A 23,189-nucleotide genomic window follows, 5' to 3' on the forward strand; every position below is an offset into this window, starting at 1 on the left:
CTTCAGCGATTTGCACGAGGCAAACCACAGCAGACTGCAGGTGACCTCATTTCCAAATTATCTCACCTTCCTCTCTGAAACATGCACTCTTTACCTCTCCTTTTCACAATTGCAGCCTCTCTCCTCAAACGCTCTTTTCTTCACCCCTCTTCTCCACCCCACAATCTGTACATATCACCCTCACTTCTCCCCTCTCCCTATTACTGCACTCATCACCTCTTTCTAACTCTAAGCCCACTTGCTAACAAACCCCTCAGGATACTGAAGCATGTCCCCTCATACAAATCATATTCTCATATTACCTCCCTTACTTTTCTGCTTCTCCTAACCGCTGGAGATATTTCCCCAAACCCTGGGCCTCCCTTATTTAACTGTACCCAACACACCCATCACCATCACCCTACACCCTCTGGCAGTAGTCGCAATCTACACAATTTAGTCTCCATTCCTCTTCTTCCCAACGCCAGCCTCCCTCTCTCCTGCGCCCTCTGAAATGCTCCCTCTGTCTGCAACAAACTCACCGCTGTTCATGACCTCTTTGTCACTAATTCCTTTAATCTACTTGCTCTCTCCGAAACCTGGCTCCACGAATCTGACACCCCTTCTCCTGCTTCCCTCTCTCAGGGTGGCCTTCACTGGACTCGCTCCCCTAGGCCTAATGGACGCAAGGGAGGTGGAGTGGGATTCCTCCTATCCCCCCAATGCACCTTCCAGGTTATTCACTCCCCTCTTTCTCTTTCCCTCTCATCATTTGAAGCTCACTGTATACGTCTATTCTCTACAACTTCCCTCAGAATTGCTGTGATCTACCGGCCCCCTGGACCATTATCGACTTTCCTTGATGAGTTTTCTGCCTGGCTACCCTACTTTCTCTCTTCTGAAATTCCCACAATTCTCTGTGATTTCAACATCCCTGCTAATACAAACACTCCTGCTACTTCTAAACTTCTTAGTCTAACCTCTTCATTTGACCTGAAGCAATGGGTACAGGCTTCTACTCACTCCGATGGCAACACCCTTGACCTTGTATTCTCCTACCTATGCGCTCCATGCAACTTCTCAAACAATCCTTTTCCTCTCTCCGACCATCACTTTATTAGTTTCTCTCTCTCCCTGTCTTCCACCACATTTCCCTCCAATCGCCTAACCATCACCCGTAGAAACTTTCGCAACTTCAACTCTTTTCCCCTCTATTCTGCTACTGACCACCTCTATGACAAAATCTCTCCCCTGTCCTGCCCCAGCCAAGCCACTTCCATCTACAATAAATCCCTGTCCTCCACCCTGGACAAGCTCGCTCCCCTCACTACACGCAGAATCAGACCCTGACTCCTACAACCCTGGCAAACAGATGACACTAAAATTCTCAAACGTAGTCGCGTTCTTGAGCGTCTGTGGCACAAGACTAAGTCTCTCAAAGACTTCAACCAATACAAATATGCCCTCCAAAATACTATTCTTTCCTCCACACTGCCAAGCAGTCCTATTTTACAACTCTTATTAACACCTTCTCATCCAGTCCCCGTAAACTTTTTCTCTACCTTCAACTCTCTACTTCGTCCTCCACAGCCTCCACCCACTGACTCACTCACTGCCCAGGAGATTGCTAATCACTTCAAAAACAAGATTGATACAATCCGTGATGAAATCTCCACTCTACAGGTATCTCCCCCAGTTAAGACCCTATATCAACAGGTACAATTGACACTCCCCTTATTCAAATCTGCTACTACAGACGAAGTTGCTAAACTCCTTTCTAACGCCCACCTAACCAGCTGCCCCCTGGACCCTATTCCCTCTCAAACACTACGGTCGCCCTCTGACTCTATCCTACACTCTCTAACCCACATCTTCAATCTCTCCCTCACCTCTGGCATTTTCCCCAATGCTCTAAAACATGCACTGGTCACCCCCATACTTAAAAAGCCGTCCTTGGACCCTACCAATCTTAACAACCTACTCCCTATCTTCTTGCTCCCCTTTTCCTCTAAACTCCTTGAACCCCTGGTTTACAACCAACTGAGTGACCACCTCATTAAGAATAACCTTCTTGATCCCCTTCATTCTGGATTTCGCCCTCAACACTCCACAGAAACTGCTCTTTTAAAACTCACAAATGACCTACTAACTGCAAAAACCAACGGACACTATTCTGTACTCCCGCTTCTGGACCTTTCAGTTGCCTTTGATATGGTGACCACCCCCTCATCCTCAAAAAACTTTACTCCCTTGGTCTCCATGACTGCGCTCTTCAGTGGCTCTCATCCTACCTATCCCAACGCACCTTCAGTGTCACTTACAATTCTACTTACTCCACTCCTCTTCCCTTCTCCGTCGGGGTCCCCCAAGGTTCTGTTCTTGGACCTCCTGTTTTTTTGCAATCTACACCTCTTCCCTGAGTCAGCTGATAGCCTCTCACAGCTTTCAATATCATTTCTACGCTGACGACACAAATCTATCTCTCCACCCCTCAACTCACTCCATCAGTCTCCTCACGCATCACTAACTTACTAACAGACATATCTGTATGGATTTCACACCACTACCTCAAACTCAACTTGTCCAAAACTGAGCTTATAATATTTCCTCCCCCACGTGCCTCTTCCCCTGACTTGTCTGTCAAGAGCAATGGCACAGCCATCCACCCATCCTCACATGTCAGTGTGCTAGGTGTTATCCTGGACTCTGAACTCTCCTGTCGGCCCCACATCCAAGCACTTTCCAAAGCTTGCCGCCTCAACCTCAACATCTCCAAACTACGTCCCTTTCTAACCACAAAGCTCCTGGTTATCTCTCTTCTTGACTACTGCAACTCCCTCCTCATTGACTTACCTTTAAATAGACTATCCCTCCTTCAGTCCATCATGAATGCAGCTGCCAGACTCATCCACCTTACAAACCGCACAGTGTCTGCTACCCCTCTCTGCCAATCCCTCCATTGGCTGCCACTTCCCCAATGAATTAAATTCAAAATACTAACATTAAGTTACAAAGACATCCACAACTTTGCCCCCAGCTACATCACTAGCCTAGTCTCAAAATACCAACCTAATCGCCCTCTTCGTTCCTCCCAAGACCTCCTGCTCTCTAGCTCCCTCATCACCTCCTCCCATATCCGCCTCCAGGACTTCTCCCGAGCCTCGCCCATCCTCTGGAATTCGCTATCCCAATCTGTCAGACTGTCTCCAAATTTATCCACTTTTAGGCGATCCCTGAAAACATTCCTCTTCAGAGAAGCCTATCCTGCCTCCATCTAACAACTGCACTATTTTCTCCATTAGCTCATCCCTCACAGCTATTACCCTTTTGTATAACTTTATTTATTTATTTATTATTTATTTCAGGTACTTATATAGCGCTGTCAATTTACGCAGCGCTTTACATATATATTGTACATTCACATCAGTCCCTACCCTCAAGGGGCTTACAATCTAAGGTCCCTAACTGACATTCATACATACTAGGGACAATTTAGACAGGATCTAATTAACCTACCAGCATGTCTTTGGAGTGTGGGAGGAAACCGGAGTACCCGGAGGAAACCCACGCAGGCACAGGGAGAACATGCAAACTCCAAGCAGGTAGTGTCGTGGTTGGGAGTTGAACCAGTGACCCTTCTTACTGCTAGGCGAGAGTGCTACCACTACACCACTGTGCCGCCCTCCTAGATTGTAAGCTCTAAAGAGCAGGGGCCTCTGATTCCCCCATGTATTGAATTGTATTGTAATGGTACTGTCTGCCCTAATGTTGTAAAGCACTGAGTAAACTGTTGGCGCTTTATAAATCCTGTATAATAATAATAATAGTTATACATAACAAAAACAAAACACAAGGGGCTGAGAAGGCAACATACCCTCTCTGCCCCATAGACCTCACAGGGCCGACAACATTTAGAACTAACATAGTTTCACTGCCCACAGAAAACATTCTCCCTGAACTTCAACCATCAGCTCGAGTCCAGGAGAAAAAGAACACCAATAAAAAAATCATCAGACCCTATAATGTCACATATCAGTTAGGTTTTGTAATATAACATACATATATTTTAAGATAATTGGGTATACATATATCTCAGAAAATTTCCACCTCTATCATATGATTAGCCACGGCCTATCACCTATCTTATGGTACTGTTTCACACAATAAGTGAATGGGTAGATCATCCCACAGTAGAAGTGGAGTTAAAGTATGCCTGCCACAATTTATAAACAATTTTGTATAACCCCTTTTCTTCCTATCAACTCTGACCAGCTTCCCTGTCCCTGCTGAAGAAAGGCATACCAGCAACATGAAGCTGCCACCACCATGTTTCACGGTGGGGATGGTGTGTTCAAGGTGATGTGCAGTGTTCGTTTTCACACATAGCGTATTGCTTTTAGGCCAAAAAGTTAAATTTTGGTCTCATCTGACCAGCGCACTTTCTTCCGCATGTTTACTGTGTCATCCACACGGCTTCTTGCAAACTGCAAATGGGACTTCTTATGGCTTTCTTTCAACAATGGCTTTCTTCTTGCCACTCTTCCATAAAGGCCAGATTTGTGGAGTGCATGACTAATAGTTGTCCTGTGGACAGATTCTCCCACCTGAGCTGTGGATCTCTGCAGCTCCTCCAGAGTTACCATGGGCCCCTTGGCTGTTTCTCTGATTAATGCTATCCTTGCCCGGTCTGTCAGTTTAGGTGGACGGCCATGTCTTGGTAGGTTTGCAGTTGTGCCATACTCTTTCCATTTTCGGATGATGGATTGAACAGTGCTCCGTGAGATGTTCAAAGCTTGGGATTTTTTTTTCGAACCTTACCCTGCTTTAAACTTCTCCACAGCTTTAAACTAGAACATGGTGGTCATAAACGGATAGATCATTTACAGACGATACAACATAGAAGAAACCTACTAGTCACCAGAATAACTACAATCTATTCCCCCAACTGATGATAGGTTTCATTTTTTTCATAAGGACATCTTGCCAATAGCTTTTAGGTTTTGATTTATCCTCTGATTTAAGAGGTCAGATGGTTTAAAGTTGACCTCACCGATTAGAATAGTCTCATGATACTTCCAAAATCACAACATTAGTCGATGATGATCCCAAAGCCTGGGTAGCCATGTCTGTGTTTGTCTTTATCTACAGTTGTGATCTTGTCTTTGTGATGTCCCACATGCAGGATCCGGTACTTCCTGATGATGCTACTCATTCATTCAAAGCTCTGTGGGCTTCTCATGAATGGACATTAAGGTTACATTGGGACAGGCACACAGGAGGGCATATGAGGACGCTTTAGTTCAGAGATTTTCTGATCTGTGTCCTGAGAGGCAAGGATTCTGGGTAAAATGAACAGAAGGCCATGTCAAGCGTATCCCATACTGACTGATGCTGTTCCCTTCCACATAATAAAATGACAGCTGGAATCTGATGACCACCTGTAAACACAATTTACGCTGGATCTTAAAAGATCAAAATTGGGCATCACCCATCATTGTCTGTAAAAGGGACGACCTCTCCCTCACTACAGAAAATGATGGATTATAAATCAGTAATTGTAAGAAAATTTTTGCAGTTGAATCCTTTCCTTTGGTAGTTGGAAGCAGTAGCTGTAGCTTCCTTATAACGCATGTCGAGTAAACAGTCATTGTTCCCATTCCGTTTCCACTTTGCAGAGCTTTGCCGTAAGGTTTATGGCTGACAGATGTGATGGGGAGAAAGGACCTTAGTGACCCTTTAGAGATTCCTTTATAAGATGACCTTTTATAAATGTAACCGTGACTCTGCCTTTGACCAAGAAGGACCTGGCCAAATAAAGCACATTCGACCCTCAAAGCAAGATTGCAGAGGGGTTACTATCTATTCGTTTAATTGACCTTGAAGACAAAGGCAGCAAAAGGGGGGTCGCCATAAAACAGGACCTTATTTTTAAAGGAGACTTTTTATGGTGCGCCTAGTCATTAAAGAGAGGAGAATGGCCACGGCCTATATTTCTCTTTGTTCTCCAGAATGGTTTCATCTTCAGAATCTCTGCAGGCTCTGATTCAATATTCCTAATTTAAACACAGATCTGAGAACAACATCTCAAACATGCAGGAAAGCGAACTGCACTCAAAAGATGGAAATGTTGGGTTCAGAGGAGAAATGGACTTTGCCAGCTGTATTTTTAAGGAAGCCGTCCAGTTGCTGCATTTTTTTTATGGGTTTTTGAGGTTAAAAAAAATCCAGTTTCCACCCCACCTGCACCCACCTATTTTTTTTTTTTTCTTTAGCTTATGTACCCAGATAAAAACAGTGACTAGAGCAGGCGTCAGGCTTTCTACTAATTGTTTACTCAAGAGATACATCTCTTAAAGTCGTGATCTTCTCTCAATCCAACCTTTGAATCTTTTGAGTGGTGTTTTCTTTCCTCCTTATGTGATATAAAAATAACAAGGCTCACGGGCCGAATGTGGCCCTCCAGGCCATTTCATGTGGCCCTCACACCTCTGGCAGCTGCACTGCGTTACCCCTCTCAGCTTCACCCCCCCACCTTGTCTCAACAGTCAGCAGCAGTGAGGAGGACAAAACTCCTCCGCCATTTCTTGCGCTTCTCTGTGCAGCTGCGGAGAGACTTCGCTTCACAGGTTCCCTTTTATCATGGTTCAGACAGAGCTCTTGCATGTTTCAGGGGGTTGGATTGAGACTCTAGTCTTGGTGTTAGACCCCATTTACACCTGAGCATTTTGTAGCTTTAAGCCTGAAGCTATAAAACGCTGGAGGGGAAAAAAAAAAATCAATTATTCTCTATGGAGATGGTTCACATCTCCACTCCAAAACGCTTGAAGCCAGAAGCTCCAAAACGCCTGAAGCTCAAACAAGTTCTGGAATTTTTTTTTTAGGCAGATTACAGGCGTTTTTCTGCTTTTTACATTGGTGACCTTTTGACCTGTACAAAATCGTGGTAAAATCGCGCGACTTTCTGCCTGAAACCACTACGTTCAGGTTCGAATGGGGCCTTAAAGCTGAATTGGCTGTACACAATGAAGATATGGAAAGACATGTCTATTTGGTCATTCTGTTAGATTTCTTTTTTCTTCTTCTTAGTTTTGGCCTACAGGCTTGGCTATTTATGTGATTATTTCGACTTCTCAATTTCCTGCTAATTTTTATTTATATCTGTTTGAAAATGATACTGAGCAGACGTTCAATTCGGATTCTGTAATTTAAAAGGGATTTTCCATTTTGCTGCTAAAATGGAAATCCCCTTCAGCCTTTTTGAAACAAGCAAATATGTACAGTACTGTGCAAAAGTTTTTTTTTTTTCAGGTAGGTGTGAAGAAATGCTGTGAAGTAGATCTGATCAATTTAAAAAAATTAAAAGTGAGCAAACAGGAGAAAAGTCTAAATTAAATCTATAGCTGGTGTGACTACTCTTTTTGGCTTCAGACTAGCATTGATTCTTACACTTGCACACTTTTTACACTTGCACAAAGTCAGGGATTTTGTAGGATTAGAGTCAGGTGTGTAGAGTCGGGGTATACCAAGCAGGTGCTGATGATCATCAATTTCATATGTAGGTTGAAACACAATCACTAACTGAAACGGAAACCTGTATAGCAGGCTTAAAACTGGGTGAGGAACTCTGCTACTAAGGTGAGGTTGTGGAAGACAGTTTTATGTCACAGGTTATACACCATGACAAGACTGGGCACAGCAACAAAACACAAGGTAGTTACCCGCATCTGCAAGGTTTCCTCCAGGCAAAAATGCTGCCTGGGGTTTCAAGATGTGCTGTTCAGGCTCTTTTGAAGAACCACAAAGAAATGGGCAACGTTGAGGACTGTAGATGCAGTGTCGGCCAAGGCAACGTAATGCAGCAGATGAAGACGCCATCATACTTCCCTTCCCTATCAGATGTCCAGCAGTGCCGTCAGCACAGAACTGGCGGAAACCAGTGGAACTCTGGCACACCCACCTACTGTCCGGAGAAGTTTGGCCAGAAGTGGTCTTCATGGAAGTATTGTGGCTAAAAAAGCCAAACTGCCTATGTAGAAACGAGGCTAAGCGACTCAACTATGCAGGAAAACATAGGAACCAGAGTGCAGAAAAATGGCAGCAGGTGCTCTGGAATTATGAGTCAAAATGTGAAATATTTGGCTGTAGCAGGAGGCAGTTTGTTGGGGAAAGGGCTGGAGAGAGGTACAATGAGTGTCTGTAGGCAACTGTGAAGCATGGTGGGGGTTCCTTGCAAGTTTGAGACTGCATTTCTGCAAATGGAGTTGGAGATTTCATCAGGATCAGTGGTGTCCTCAATGCTAAGAAATACAGGCAGGTACGGCCTGGCCGGTATACACCCAAAGGGGAGGCTTCCTAGAAAGAGAAGTCCCTGCACTATCTCTATCCCTATTACTCCATCCCTACTCCTCAAGAACCTTTCCCTACCTCAAAGTACTGTCCCTGCCACATAGGGAATCGGTCCCTGCACTAGCTACTCGCATAAAGCACGCCAGACCCCGGGGACAGAGTCTTAAAGTCGTTGTAAAGGCTGAAGGTTCCTGCAAGCCAAAATTCTGTTCATTATGGACTTATTGAACGGGACTTGTAAGCGAGCATGCACCAGTGCCCCCATAGCATGTAGCTTGCTATTAGGGACACTAGTCAAGGGGGAGAAGCCAGAAGCGCCAGCGGGAGACTTGGTAAGAAGAGGACTGGGGAAGCTCTGTGCAAAACCATTGCACAGAGCAGGTAAGTATGACATGTTTGTTATTTATTTAAAAAAAAAAAAAAAAAAAAAAAACCTTTTTAATATCAATTTTAATAGACTCTGTCTGACCCAAGATGGCAGCTGGAGTCACATGGGGCACAAGCGTCTAATTGGACAGCTGTATCCTTGTGACCGCAGAAAGTCAGGGGAACCAAGTTCCTCACAACTTCCTTCCCCTGCTGCATTGTCACTTTGGTCGAGCGCCACCTGCAGTGGGGAGTACAGACTGCACCTGCCTACACGTTGGTAGATATTGCAATCTTTGCTGTTGAAGACTGCAAGGTCCTTTTGTGTCTATTATTCTTCATATCATAGACTTGCTAGCTTTATTTGCAGATGCAGTTTATTGGTTGCTTGCAAACTGCACTCCCTGCATGTATTGTCTTTCTTTCTTTGCCCTGTGATAAGTGAATTGTCGCCATGTTATCAGGATTACGCATACGATCGATGGCTGAATATCTTTTGCACCTAAACATTCCCTTTAGTCATTATGAGATAATCCATAGACTTCACTGGCTGGAATTCCCAGGTTACCTGATGAATAGTGTTCACACCTGTCTGTCTCTATTGATTTCCAGCACAACAGCTCTTATCTTTCAATATTATAACTTGTACTGTTATCATTATGGAGGAAATTGTAGGCAGGGCTGTCTGTATTGCACTGTTTCTGTGCTAGAAAGATGGGTGTAGTATTAAGGAAATGCACATTGCAGGTGGTTAGAGTGGAGATCAAATTGTAAATGACATTTTAATAAAGGCTCCACAACGTCCTCAACACCTCATATGTAACAAGTGCATGTAATCCCTAACAATAAACTTCTTTTTCCTCCATTTTGGTCTGTTTAATATATAATTGAAGGTGTTTTGTTACATCTGTATGAGAAGTGCAAAATGACCTGCTGATCCTCAATAAACTTCTTTTTCCTCCATTTTGGTCTGTTTAATATATAATTGAAGGTGTTTTGTTACATCTGTATGAGAAGTGCAAAATGACCTGCTGATCCTGCCAGAAATCCAATAAGCTGACAACTCCCTGTGTTGCACTCTTATCTGTTAATATTATTTTAAGTTCTCTCTTTAAACTTTGGAACACCTCCCTCTGTTATGGAGATGAGAGGAAAGGGAAGCAGATTTCTGTTGTCTTAACACAATCATTGGTGTCTTGGGTTTTAATCCAAACTTGTACTCTACCTGCATAGAGTTTGTATGTTCTCCCTGTGCTTGTGTGGGTTTCCTTCCACACACCAAAGTCACTCTGGTAGGATAATTGGCTCTTATATGGTTGGGTATGTATGTGAGATAGGGCTAGTGTAGGCCTGAATGCATGCTAGTCCTTTGGGGGCACATGTCTTGCTAATGGTTTGGAATCACTGGGTGCACAGAATTGTTTAGAATCTCTGGGAGCGCAGGATGGTTTGGGAACACTGGATGGTCTGGAATCTCTGGGAACACTGGATGGTCTGAAATCTCTGGGAGCGCAGGATGGTCTGGAATCTCTGGGACCGCAGGATGGTCTGGAATCTCTGGGAGCGCAGGATGGTCTGGAATCTCTGGGAGCGCAGGATGGTCTGGAATCTCTGGGAGCGCAGGATGGTCTGGAATCTCTGGGAGCGCAGGATGGTCTGGGAACACTGGATGGTCTGGAATCTCTGGGAGCGCAGGATGGTCTGGGAACACTGGATGGTCTTGAATCTCTGGGAGCGCAGTTTGGCCTGGGAACGTGGAATCTCTGGGAGCGCAGGATGGTCTGGGAACACTGGATGGTCTGGAATCTCTGGGAGCTCAGGATGGTCTGGGAACACTGGATGGTCTTGAATCTCTGGGAGCGCAGGTTGGCCTGGGAACACTGGGAACGTGGAATCTCTGGGAGCGCAGGATGGTCTGGGAACACTGGATGGTCTGGAATCTCTGGGAGCTCAGGATGGTCTGGGAACACTGGATGGCCTGGAATCTCTGGGAGCGCAGGTTGGCCTGGAATCTCTGGGAATGTGGAATCTCTGGGAGCGCAGGATGCTCTCACATCTCTGGGAACATGGGATGATCTGGAATCTCTAAGAACACGGGATGGTCTGGGTGGGAACACGTGATGGTCTGGGATCGCATGTTGGTCTGGGATCTCTGGCAACGCAGGATAGTCTGGAATCTCAGCTGACACAACATGGTTTGGAATCTCTGGGAACACTGGATGGTCTGGAATCTCTGGTAGACAGGGGGTGCTCTGGAGTCACCTGGGAACACTGGATGCTCTGCGGTCACCTGAGAACACTGGGTGCTCTGGGGTCACCTGGGAACACCTTGTGCTCTGGGGTCACCTGGGAACACTGGGTGCTCTGGGGTCACCTGGGAACACTGGGTGCTCTGGGGTCACCTGGGAACACTGGGTGCTCTGGGGTCACCTGGGAACACTGGATGCTCTGGGGTCACCTGGGAGCACTGGGTGCCCTGGGGTCACCTGGGAACACTGGGTGCTCTGGGGTCACCTGGGAACACTGGGTGCTCTGGGGTCACCTGGGAACACTGGGTGCTCTGGGGTCACCTGGGAACACTGGGTGCTCTGGGGTCACCTGGGAGCACTGGGTGCCCTGGGGTCACCTGGGAACACTGGGTGCTCTGGGGTCACCTGGGAACACTGGGTGCTCTGGGGTCACCTGGGAACACTGGGTGCTCTGGAAAGACTGTGTGCTCTGGGGTCACTGGGAACACAAAGTTGTTTGTTTACAGAGGAAGTGAAGTGCAGTAACAAAAAGCGGAAACAAATCCGATTTGCAGCAGGATCCAAACCCACTCTGCTGCCCAGCTCTGTATACAGAGGAATGTTTGGCATACGACAATGACTTCTGGGTACACATGACTGGTCCTCTTGATCTCACATTGTTTGGTGGACCTTTAAGGCCAACAACAATTAAATTGCATTTCTCTGCATCCAAAGAGATTACACGTAGACCTCTGTCTGCAGCCAGGCTGAGTCCACATCTGCCAAGGAGTCACCAACAAAGGGCAGAAGCAGGCCAGTTGGTTGGCCGTCTCACCAGCCTGCGCTGTCAGATTAATTTTAGCCGTGTGGTAATGCACAATGAACACGGCTTATGCGGAAATCAAGCTGTGTTAATCTCCCGCGAATATGTGCCACAATCTGTTTTTGACTTCTGAAATGGAAAAGACATCTGAAAACATTGACTTTTCCGATGTCGGAGAGCTATTAAAATGATCCCCGTGACTAATCCCTCATATATTCTTTTTTTTTTTTCATTGTACAATAAAGGTGCCCTGGCCGGATGGCGCCATCTGTACGAACTATACACACACGCAGTCCCATGCAAAGAATGTTTTTGTGTTTGTTTCAGAACCCAGCAATAGAGGTGACAATTCACTTACAGGTCTTCTATGGTTCACCCACACACCAGTATACTACATATATTAAAGCAGAACTCTGGTTGTCCTTTCAGTCTTGCACAGTTATACCGGCTCTTCTCCTCTACTGATTTCACTGTACCCTGTGAGCTTCAGCATGAAGAAACATTTACATTTACACACATGAATTCGTCTGCAGGGTCAGGTCTGGAATTATTTTTGACAGAAGGCCGTCATTCCTGAGCTGTTTTGTAATATCTGGAATTTATTCCAAAGTAAAGAGGAAGCTCAGGCCCTGCCATCCCAGATGAAGGTTTGGAAGCAGATTCTGAGACACTTGGGTGGCATCCTGACACATGCTGCACCGTTGGAGGACTTTGCCCTTTTCACATTCTCCATGACTGCCTGGTGAGAAGCAATGCAGGTTGGCAGGATTTCTTCTGAACAGTAGTTGCACAGTTGTCATAAACCAAAGTCCATATCCATTGCAGGAGAGACAGGCTAGGACGTTAGAATAGTATACTCTAGCTGTGCAGAGATACAGGTGTCAGAGGTGCAACAGATGACCTAGGAGTCACTGGGAACATGGGATGTTCTGGGGCTACCGGCTGATGCAGGGTGCTCTGAGGTCACTGGCTGACACAGGGTGCTCTGAGGTCACTGGGAACATAGGATGCTCTGGGGCCACCGGCTGACACATGGTTCCTTTGGGGTCACTGGGTTGCACAGGATGCTCTGGGGCCACCAGCTGACGCAAGGGGGCTATTGGATCATTGGGAACATGGGATGCTCTGGGGTCACCGGGTGACATGGGGTGCTCTGGGGCCACTGGCTGACACGGGGTGCTAATAGGGAAGTGGTTCTCAACTCCAGTCCTCAGGACCCACTAACAGGCCAGGTTTGCAAGATAACTGAAATACGTCACAGGTGATAGAAATTGCTGCTCAGTGATTGAAGTATTCTAGTCTGCATCTCTTTAAGGTAATACTTAAAATTTGGCCTATTAGTGGGTCCTGAGGACAGGAGTTGAGAACCACTGCTACAGGGTCACTAGGAACATAGGACGCTCTGGGGTCACTAAGTGACACGGGATGCCCTGGGGCCACTGGTTGATACAGGGTGCTCTGGGTTCCCTATGAACATGGGACGCTCTGGGGTCGCTGGGTGACGCGGGACGCTCTGGGGTCGCTGGGTGACGCGGGACGCTCTGGGGTCACTGGGGGGACTCTCTGGGGTCGCTGGGGTGACGTGGGACTCTCTGGGGTCGCTGATTGATGCGGGACTCTCTGGGGTCACTGGGGTGACACGAGACTCTCTGGGGTCGCTGGTTGACGCGGGGCGCTCTGGGGTCGCTGGTTGACGCGGGGCGCTCTGGGGTCGCTGGTTGACGCGGGACGCTCTGGGGTCGCTGGTTGACGCGGGACGCTCTGGGGTCGCTGGTTGACGCGGGACGCTCTGGGGTCGCTGGTTGACGCGGGACGCTCTGGGGTCGCTGGTTGACGCGTGACGCTCTGGGGTCGCTGGTTGACGCGGGACGCTCTGGGGTCGCTGGTTGACGCGGGACGCTCTGGGGTCGCTGGGGTGACGCGGGACGCTCTGGGGTCGCTGGATGACGCGGGACACTCTGGGGTTGCTGGGTGACGCAGGGTGATGGCTAGCATAGAGCACACGCGGCACAAGGAGAGACGGGTAAGGTACAGCAGCATCGGGTTTAACAGCATAGCGGTGCATTGCTTGATCACTGAGCCACATGGTTCACAATTTTAAGCTACACCAATCATGAGAGCTGTCTCTAAACTGGCCACAGTGCTGATTAGGAGAGCTGCTTCCTGACTGGCCATGTGTTGGAGATGGAGGACGGAAGTTTGACAGCAGTGTAGATAGAACAAGGAACCAAGTGTGGTTGGTGGGTTTTGGTGGGGTACGGTGAGGTGGGGCTTTCCATATCCTTTATTGTGGTGGATAATCTCACGAGCTGGAAGATGCTGGGGATGTTTCAGCTTTACCAGAAAGTTGGTGATTTGCACAGAATTTTTTTTTTTTTTTCATGGTAACCGCTAGTGCATTTTAAAGAAGTGTGGGAGTGTTAAACAAAAAAAAAAACAAACTAAAAAAACAAAAACCACATGGTTCCCTACCTGTTGCAGCATTGTTCTGATGCTGCATCTGTCCTCCTTAGCCCGAGAACTGAGAGATTACTTGACAGCTGATCGCTTAGTTCTCACTGAGCAGAGAGGGGTGACTGTCAGTCTCTGCCCCTCCAGCGCTCACTGGAGCCGCAGGCCGTGGTGGGGGCGGGAGTTGCTGGCTCAGGTTCTCCGCAGCTCACTGAGAGGCACAGCCAGCTACTGCTTAGGCATCTGGGGGGATCCCGACATTGTCAGAGCACAGGTAAGTGCACTCCTGTGACACATAAGAGAAATATGGCCAAAGGAGCTTCTCTTTTAACAAAGAAATATCCCCCTTGGAAACGGGACTTGGGGGCGACATGAACACCACTTGATAAAAAAAATATGCGTTTTATTACAAAAGAAATTGGAACATAACAATAAAATCTTGTCTGAGACAAATGCATAAATATCAAATGTTGTAAAGGCAGAAGGTTTTTTTTTTTATCTTAAAGCATTCTATCCATTAACCACTTGCTTACTGGGCACTTAAACCCCCCTCCTGCCCAGATCAATTTTCAGCTTTCAGCGCTGACGCACTTTGAATGACAATTGCGCGGTCATGCTACACTGTACCCAAATGAAATTTTTATCATTTTTTCCCCACAAATAGAGCTTTCTTTTGGTGGTATTTAATCACAGCTGGGATTTTTATTTTTTGCTAAACAAACAAAAAAAGATTGAAAAAAAAAAATCATGTTTATTAGTTTGTTATAAAATTTTGCAAACAGGTAATTTTTCTCCTTCATTGATATGCGCTGATGAGGCGGCACTGGTGGGCACTGATAGGCTGCACTGATAGGCACAGTTAAGGCGGCACTGATGGGGACAGATAAGGCAGTACTGATGGGCACAGATAAGTTGGCACTGATGGGCACAGATAAGGTGGCACTGATGGGCCCTGATGGGTGGCACTGATGTGCAGCACTGTTGAGGCACTGTGGGCACTGATGGGTGGCGCTGGTGGGCACTGGTAGGCTGCACTGTTACCTATTGCTAGATGGCACTGGCAGGGGGCACAGGTGGGCACTGAGGATCTGGCGGCAGCTCGCCGTGACTGTCCCTCTCAGCCGCTGGTGATCGGCTTTTTTTTTTTACCGGCTCTGTTTACATCACATGACCAGCTGTCATTGGCTGACAGCTGATCACGTGGTAAGGGGTCGGGATCGACCCCTTACTCCGATCTGTGATCCAGAGAGTCTCATAGACTCGCTGATCACAGAGCATGCCCTGCAGGGGGCGCGCAGGCCACACTGGAGGATGTCAATAGACGGTAAAGCAGGTTTGCGCTGTAGTCGTCATTCGGCTATAGCGCGGAGCTGAAGTAGTAAACCTTCTGTGTGTAGCAGCCCCCCCCCCCCCAATCACCTACCTGCAGCACCCCCTAATTACCTACCTGGTCCCCTTCTCTCTCCAGCAATGTCCACGATCCCCTCAGCCATCCAGGACACTCCTGATTGGCTGAGACAGAGCAGTGGCGCCACTTGGCTCCTGCGGCTGTCAGTCAGCCAATCATGGCAGAGCGGGGGGCGGGGCCAGGTCGGGGCTCCGTGTCTGAATGGGTACATGGAGCTCTGACTCGACTTGGGTGCCCCCTGTAGCAAGCTGCTGACTGTGGGGGTACTCAAAAGGAGGGAGGGGCCAGGAGCAGCAAAGAGGGACCCGAGAAGAGGAGGATTGAAGCTGCTCTGTGCAAAACCAACTGCACAGGGGGGGGGGGGGGAGTATAACATGTTTGTTAAAAAAAAAAAAAAAAAAAGAGCCTTTACAATCCCTTTTTAATCTGCTTATATTTTGCCTGCCCAGTTTCTATGTTTCCACCCCATCAACATGCTAATAACATTTTTGAATAAAACCTCTTCATTTTTATTACATACCTTATTGGAGTCCCAGTGTCATCACTGGGTCTCTGTGATTCTCTATGCAATGTAGGAAGATCATGGCAGATGAGAGGGCCCAGCCAGGGTTCTGCACATAGCTTCCTCTTTAGAGCCCTCAGCCCCAAGGCAAGAACTGAAGTCCAATGAATGAAAGTGGTGGGCCAGGGAGGAAAGGTGTCAAACTGGCAGCCCTCCAGCTGTGGCAGAACTACAAGTCCCATGAGGCATTGCAAGGCTGACAGTTCCAAGCATGACTCCCACAGGCAAGAGGCATGATGGGACTTGTAGTTCCGCAACAGCTGGAGGGCCGCTAGTTTTACACATCCTCCAGCCAGGAAATGAGGCGGGCTCTATCTGACTTGCTGCAGTTTCTAATGCAAATCGTGAGACGCTCACGGTTAGACATGTGCACTGGCGTAAATGTATTTTTTTTTTTTTTTTTTTTTTTCCGTTTTTAGAGTCATTTGTAAATTCGAGAATTTGAAAATCCGTAAATGAGCAAATTCGAAAAATTCGAGAATCCGAAAACTGGAAATTCAAAATAATTACCGTATTTATCGGCGTATAACACGCACCCCAAGTTTAGGAGAGAATTTTAAGGAAAAAAAACTTTTAGGAGGGAAGTTGAAGGGAAAAAAACTTACATTTAAATGCCCATCATTGCAGTGCAGCCTTGTCAGTGCAGCCTTGTCAATGCAGCCTTCCCCAGTGCAGCCTTCCCCAGTGCAGCCTTCCCCAGTGCAGCCTTCCCCAGTGCAGCCTTGTCAGTGCAGCCTTGTCAGTGCAGCCTTGTCAGTGCAGCCTTGTCAGTGCAGCCTTCCCCAGTGCAGCCTTGTCAGTGCAGCCTTCCCCAGTGCAGCCTTCCCCAGTGCAGCCTTCCCCAGTGCAGCCTTGTCAGTGCAGCCTTGTCAGTGCAGCCTTCCCCAGTGCAGCCTTGTCAGTGCAGCCTCCCCCAGTGCAGCCTTCCCCAGTGCAGCCTTCCCCAGTGCAGCCTTGTCAGTGCATCCTTGTCAGTGCATCCTTGTCAGTGCAGCCTTGTCAGTGCAGCCTTCCCCAGTGCAGCCTTGTCAGTGCAGCCTTCCCCAGTGCAGCCTTGTCAGTGCAGCCTTGTCAGTGCAGCCTTCCCCAGTGCATCCTGGTCAGTGCAGCCTTCCCCAGTGCAGCCTTGTCAGTGCAGCCTTGTCAGTGCATCCTTGTCAGTGCATCCTTGTCAGTGCATCCTTGTCAGTGCAGCCTTCCCCAGTGCAGCCTTGTCAGTGCAGCCTTCCCCAGTGCAGCCTTGTCAGTGCAGCCTTGTCAGTGCAGCCTTGTCAGTGCAGTCTTCCCCAGTGCAGCCTTCCCCAGTGCAGCCTTCCCCAGTGCAGCCTTCCCCAGTGCAGCCTTCCCCAGTGCAGCCTTCCCCAGTGCAGCCTTGCCCCAGTGCAGCCTTGCCCCAGTGCAACCTTCGATGTGATCCCCTGCCATCCTGGGCTTCAAAATCGCCGACCGCGATTTGAAAATGGCGCCGAAATACACAGAGCCAGTCCTCGGCGGCTCTCGTTCACTTTCGGCTCCACTCGTAGTCCCGCCCGGGAAGGGCGTGACTGTGAGCGAAGCTATCTGAACGGCTAGGTCGAGTGAAGCCGAAAGTGGCCGAGAAGAGTCGGGGACCGGCTCAGTGTATTTCGGCGCCAGCGTCGGCGCCATTTTCAAATTGCGGTCGGCGATTTTTTAGATCTGTCAGCTCAGGATCGCAGGGGATCGGCGTACAACACGCACCCACGATTTTCCCCTGATTTTAAGGGGAAAAAAGTGCGTGTTATACGCCGATAAATACGGTAACTAATAACTAACTGTTAAATTATAGGTATTGGAATTTCCTTTCAAATTTGGCTGTTAGTGAACGTAACAAATACGAAGTTACGAATTATCCGAAATGACGAATGTCGCATCTAAACAAATGGAACGGAACAAATTAATAATAATAATACATTTTTATTATTAATTCATTACATTCCATTTGTTTAGATAGGGCATTCGTTATTTTGGATAAATTCATATTTGTTACGTTCACTAACGGCCAAATTTGAAAGGAAATTCCAATACCTATAATTTAACAGTTATTCTTTTTCTTTTTTTTCTTCTTTTTCTTTTCTTTTTTTTCCTTTTTTTTTTTTTTCTTCTTTTTGTTCTTTTTATTTCTTTTTCTTCTTTTTTCTCAAATTTTTTGAAAAATTCATTAAACGGGTTTGCCTTAATTTGGATATTTCGAAATTCGTTAAAAAAATTAATTCAGAACGAAACGAATTGCACATGTCTGCTCAATGTGCGGTGAAATTAGAGTGAGCCATTTCAGTCCAGGAGAGAAGCCGGTACAACTGTTGAAGACTGAAGGGAAGTCCGGAGGTCGGATTTAATGATTGTTTGGATCTGGGCTTGACATGTCACGGAGGATTGAATGATTCTGTTCCTACAGAGCAGCAGCGGGTGGGTCTTCCCAGTGAAGGGTTAAGGCCTCCTGTAGGAAGAATGTGTTCTTATGATTTCCTCTGTAATTAATGGAACAATAAATGGAAATGTTTACTTATTACCTGCTAGTGAAAAATCCGATGTGATGAGAGAATAATGGAGGAGGAAGTAAGAAGTGGTGGAATCTGAGCTCCAGGCAATACGTTATATACAGATGTAGGAGCCGTATTGCCTACCAAAGGATTGTATTCTGTTCATGCAGTCCTGAGATTTCCACAGCTCTGCCACACAGCACAGCCAGCCTAGTGACCTGATGTTGTTTCACTGTTGTAGTTAAAGCCGGTCATACAAACCTTTATTTCCTCAAGAACCACCAAGAATATAAATCCACTTTGTGTGCACCAAATGCCTTTGCAATCCCAGATATTACCTGGTAAAAGTAGCAGTGACACCATCCTGTTTATGTACATAGCCTGTTCAGTGGGAGGGGCCCAGCAGGCTCCACCCACCACAGAAAACTACAGTTGGGGCGGAGACGTGACCAGTCGCCCTACTCAAGGAGAGAGGGGAGGGGCCCAGAAGACTCCACCCACTACAGGCTGCCTTAAAAAAAAACTACAGGAAGGGGCAGACAGTAGACCAGTCTTCCTGCACACAGAGAGAGCAGAGAGGGAGGGGTCCAGCAGGCTCCACCCACCACAGAAAACTATAGGAGGGGGCGGAGACATGATCAGTCACCATGCACAAGGGGGGAGAGAGCAGAGCTGTGGGAGGGGCCCATAGACTCCACCCACTACAGGAAGGGACAAAGACTAGACCAGTCTCCCTGCACAAAGCGAGAGCAGAGGGAGGGGCCCAACAGGCTCCTTCCACCACAGAAAACTAAAGGAGGGGGCAGAGACACGACCAGTCACCCTACGCAAGGGGAGAGAGAGCAGAGTTGTGGGAGGAGCCCAAAAGACTCCACCCACTACAGGCTTCCTTTAGAAAACTACAGGAAGGGGCGGACACTAGACCAGTCTCCCTGGACAGAGAGTGAGCAGAGGGCGGGACCCAGCAGACTCCACCCACCACCGAAACAGAAAACTATAGGAGGGGCAGAGACATGACCAGTCACCCTGCACAAGGGGGAGAGAGCAGAGCTGTGGGAGGGGCCCAAAAGACTCCACCCACTACAAGAAGGGACGGAGACTAGACCAGTCTCCCTGCACAAAGAAAGAGCAGAGGGAGGGGCCCAGCAGGCTCCACCCACCACAGAAAACTAAAGGAGGGGGCGGAGACACGACCAGTCACTATGCAAGGGGAGAGAGAGCAGAGCTGTGAGAGGGGCCCAAAAGACTCCACCCACTACAGGCTGCCTTTAGAAGACTACAGAAAGGGGCGGAGACTAGATCAGTCACCCTGCACAAGGAGTGGGAGCAGAGCTGTGGGAGGGGCCCAGGAGAACCCACCCACTACATAGCAATTGCAAAAAACTACAGGAAGGGGGCGGAGACCAGACCATTCACCCCGCACAGAGCAGCAGTGAGCGGTCTATAACACTGGATTACTGGACAGATCTCTTCTCCTGTCAGCATGCTCATTGCATATGTGCATGCAGCAGACCTTGATTGGTCCCTAGTACTGCCTTTCACAGTCTGAGTGCTTAAAAAAGGATCCTTTTTGTTATTTAAAAAAAAAAAAGGGAAATTTACCCGGTGAACCCTCTGCCCCTATTTCCTGATCCGTGGCAGTGCCAGCATTGAAAGACATGCGCAGCTGTAGAGGAACAGCAGGGCACCATGCAAAATAACGGACAGCACATACAGGTGCATCTCATAAAATTAGAATATCATCAAAAAGTTAATTTTATTTCAGTAATTTGATTCAAAAAGTGAAACTCGTATATTTTATATAGATGTTTTACACACAGAGTGATATATTTCAAGCATTTTTTTCTTTTAATTTTGATGATTATGGCTTACAGCTAGTGAAAACCCAGAATTCAGTATCTCAGAAAATTAGAATATTACATAAGACCAATTAAAAAAAAAAAAGTATTTTTAATAAAGAAATGTTGGCTTCCTGAAAAGTCTGTCCATGTACAGTATAGTATGACCTCAATATTTGGTCAGGGCTTCTTTTGCATGAATTACTGCATCAATGCGGCGTGGCACAGAGGGGATAAGCCTGTGGCACTGCTGAGGTGTTAGGCTAGATTCACACCTATACATTTTTTGTGCTGTTTGCATTTTGCAGATTTGCACTACAGATCGTGTTCCATAGGAAACATGGTTAAATGGACTGTAGTGCAAATCTGCAAAATGCAAAAAGCACAAAAAATGCATAGGTGTGAATCCAGCCTTATGGAAGCCCAGGTTGCTTTGATAGCGGCCTTTAACTTGTCTGCATTGTTGGGTTTGGTGTCTTGACAATACTCCACAGATTCTCTATGGGGTTTAAGTCAGGCGAGTTTGCTGGCCAATCAAGCACAGTGATACCATGATCATTAAACCAGGTATTGGTACTTTTGGCGGTGTGGGCAGGTACCAAGTCCTGCTGGAAAATGAAACCAGCATCTCCATAAAGTTGGTCAGCAGAGGGAAGCATGAAGTGCTCTAGAATTCCCTGGTAGAGGGGGCGGTTCCTTGACACCCTGGGCAGAAAGGAAGGAGGTTGAATGATTCTCAGAAGGTTACTGATGCTGATGAATGATGTACCCCTTGGGGGGTGGTTCCTTGACATCCTGGGCTCATAGGAAGTGGGTTGAATAATGCTCAGAAGGGGACTGATGCTGTACCCACTGAGGGCGGTTCCTTGACACCCTGGGCTCATAGGAAGTGGGTTGAATGATGCTGACGAATGATGTACCCCCAGGGGGTGGTTCCTTGACAACCTGGGCTCACAGGAAATGGGTTGAATAAAACTTAGGAGACTGATGGTGAAGTGTGGATGTCCCCCTGGGGGGGGGGGGGGGGGGTTCCTTGACACCCTGGGCAGATAGGAAGGAGGTTGAATGATTCTCAGAAGGTTACTGATGCTGATGGATGATGTACCCCCTGGGGGTGGTTCGTTGACATCCTGTGCTCATAGGAAGTGGGTTGAATGATGCTCAGAAGGGGACTGATGCTGTACCCACTAGGGGCAGTTTTTGGACACCCTGGGCTCATAGGAAGTGGGTTGAATGATGCTCAGAAGGGGACTGATGCTGTACCCACTAGGGGCAGTTTTTGGACACCCTGGGCTCATAGGAAGTGGACTGAATGATGCTCAGAAGGGGAGTGATGACGTACCCACTGGGGGCGGTTCCTTGACACCCTGGGCTCATAGGAAGCAGACTGAATGATGATCAGAAGGGGAGTGATGACGTACCCACTGGGGGCAGTTCCTGGACACCCTGGGCTCATAGGAAGCGGACTGAATGATGCTCAGAAGGGGAGTGATGACGTACCCCCTAGGGGCGGTGTCTTGACACCCTGGGCTCATAGGAAGCAGGTTGATCGATGCTCAGAAGGGGAGTGATGCTGGACTACAGATCAGTGAGTTTGCAGGGGACAGCACTGGGGAGAAAGAGAGCATTGCGCTGCGTAAACTGTCGGCGCTATATAAATCCTGTATAATAATAATAATAATAATAATAATTGCAGCGAAAGCTGACTTTTTCATTAAAGAAAAAGACTAGAAATTGATTTAAAAAAAGTTGGTATTGGACTTTTATTACCGTATATAATCACTTGTTGCATGTTTTATACTTTGCTTATGAAGTTACTAATGCCTTCCTTTTTTTTTTTTTCCTCCTATATTGTCGTTGCTGTGCCTTCCAGGAGCCAGCCAAAAGTAAGTGGACCTGTTACTGTGTAATGCGGTGTACAGCATAAATCACTCAATACATGTTTGCAGTGCACAAGGTCAAGATAACTCAAATGCACTTCTGTTACCTTTGCAACACATTTAAAGGCATAGTCCACCTTTTGAACCATGGTACCCATGAAACATGGTCACATTCCCCAATTCCCTACCCTCAGCACGCCCCATGAATTGCAGGGCGCTTCTGGTTGGAGTGTTTGAATTTTGCATGGCTGTGCTAGACTCCACTCACGCAACCACAGATCTGTAAATGGGAAGACCACTATTGCAGCAGATGGACTCAAAGATTAGGCTAACACAAGCGTTTCACCGCACTCCTAGTCCTTTGATCACTTCTCCTACCCCATAACTGAGGGTACATACCTCCTATACCCTCCATACGAACCTGGGAATGGAACATAAACGAGGCAAGAGCCTTTGCATTGCACCCACGATTTGCAATTTTTTGCAGGCTTCGATACGAAAATGTATTTAATAATTTGGGTACATTTAATACACAAGGTGGACTATATTTGTAATTAATACATTTGGAACGTATCATGCTTTTGTGAGGGTCTGTGGGAGGGCTCCCAGGTCAGAGTGATGGGTTTCCCAATAAAGGTAACAGTAAAGAGTCACACTTGTGGCTTCTGGGAGAGAGAAGTGGCGCCTACCTGAAAGGTACCTGCAGTAGAAGTATTATACTCACCGGCGGTCTGTCGCTACCCCCCCCCCCCCCTGTTCCAGAGCTGCAGGCTCCAGCAATGTCTTTGGCATTTGACACTTTCAGGA

At 47.3% G+C, this 23,189-nt stretch overlaps 1 protein-coding gene across 2 annotated transcripts in view; it reads left to right on the top strand.

The window, feature by feature from the left end:
• Positions 1 to 23,189, top strand: part of KIF13B (kinesin family member 13B) — a 367,935-nt gene that overhangs the window by 100,224 nt on the left and 244,522 nt on the right. For both annotated transcript variants that reach the window (XM_073624835.1, XM_073624836.1), the window contains exon 3: positions 22,376 to 22,388. In XM_073624835.1, coding sequence (XP_073480936.1) covers positions 22,376 to 22,388 — 13 coding nt within the window. The remainder of the gene's footprint in view (positions 1 to 22,375; positions 22,389 to 23,189) is intronic.

This window comes from Aquarana catesbeiana, linkage group LG04, assembly GCF_042186555.1.
Source record: "Aquarana catesbeiana isolate 2022-GZ linkage group LG04, ASM4218655v1, whole genome shotgun sequence".
Taxonomy (NCBI): Eukaryota; Metazoa; Chordata; class Amphibia; order Anura; family Ranidae; genus Aquarana; species Aquarana catesbeiana.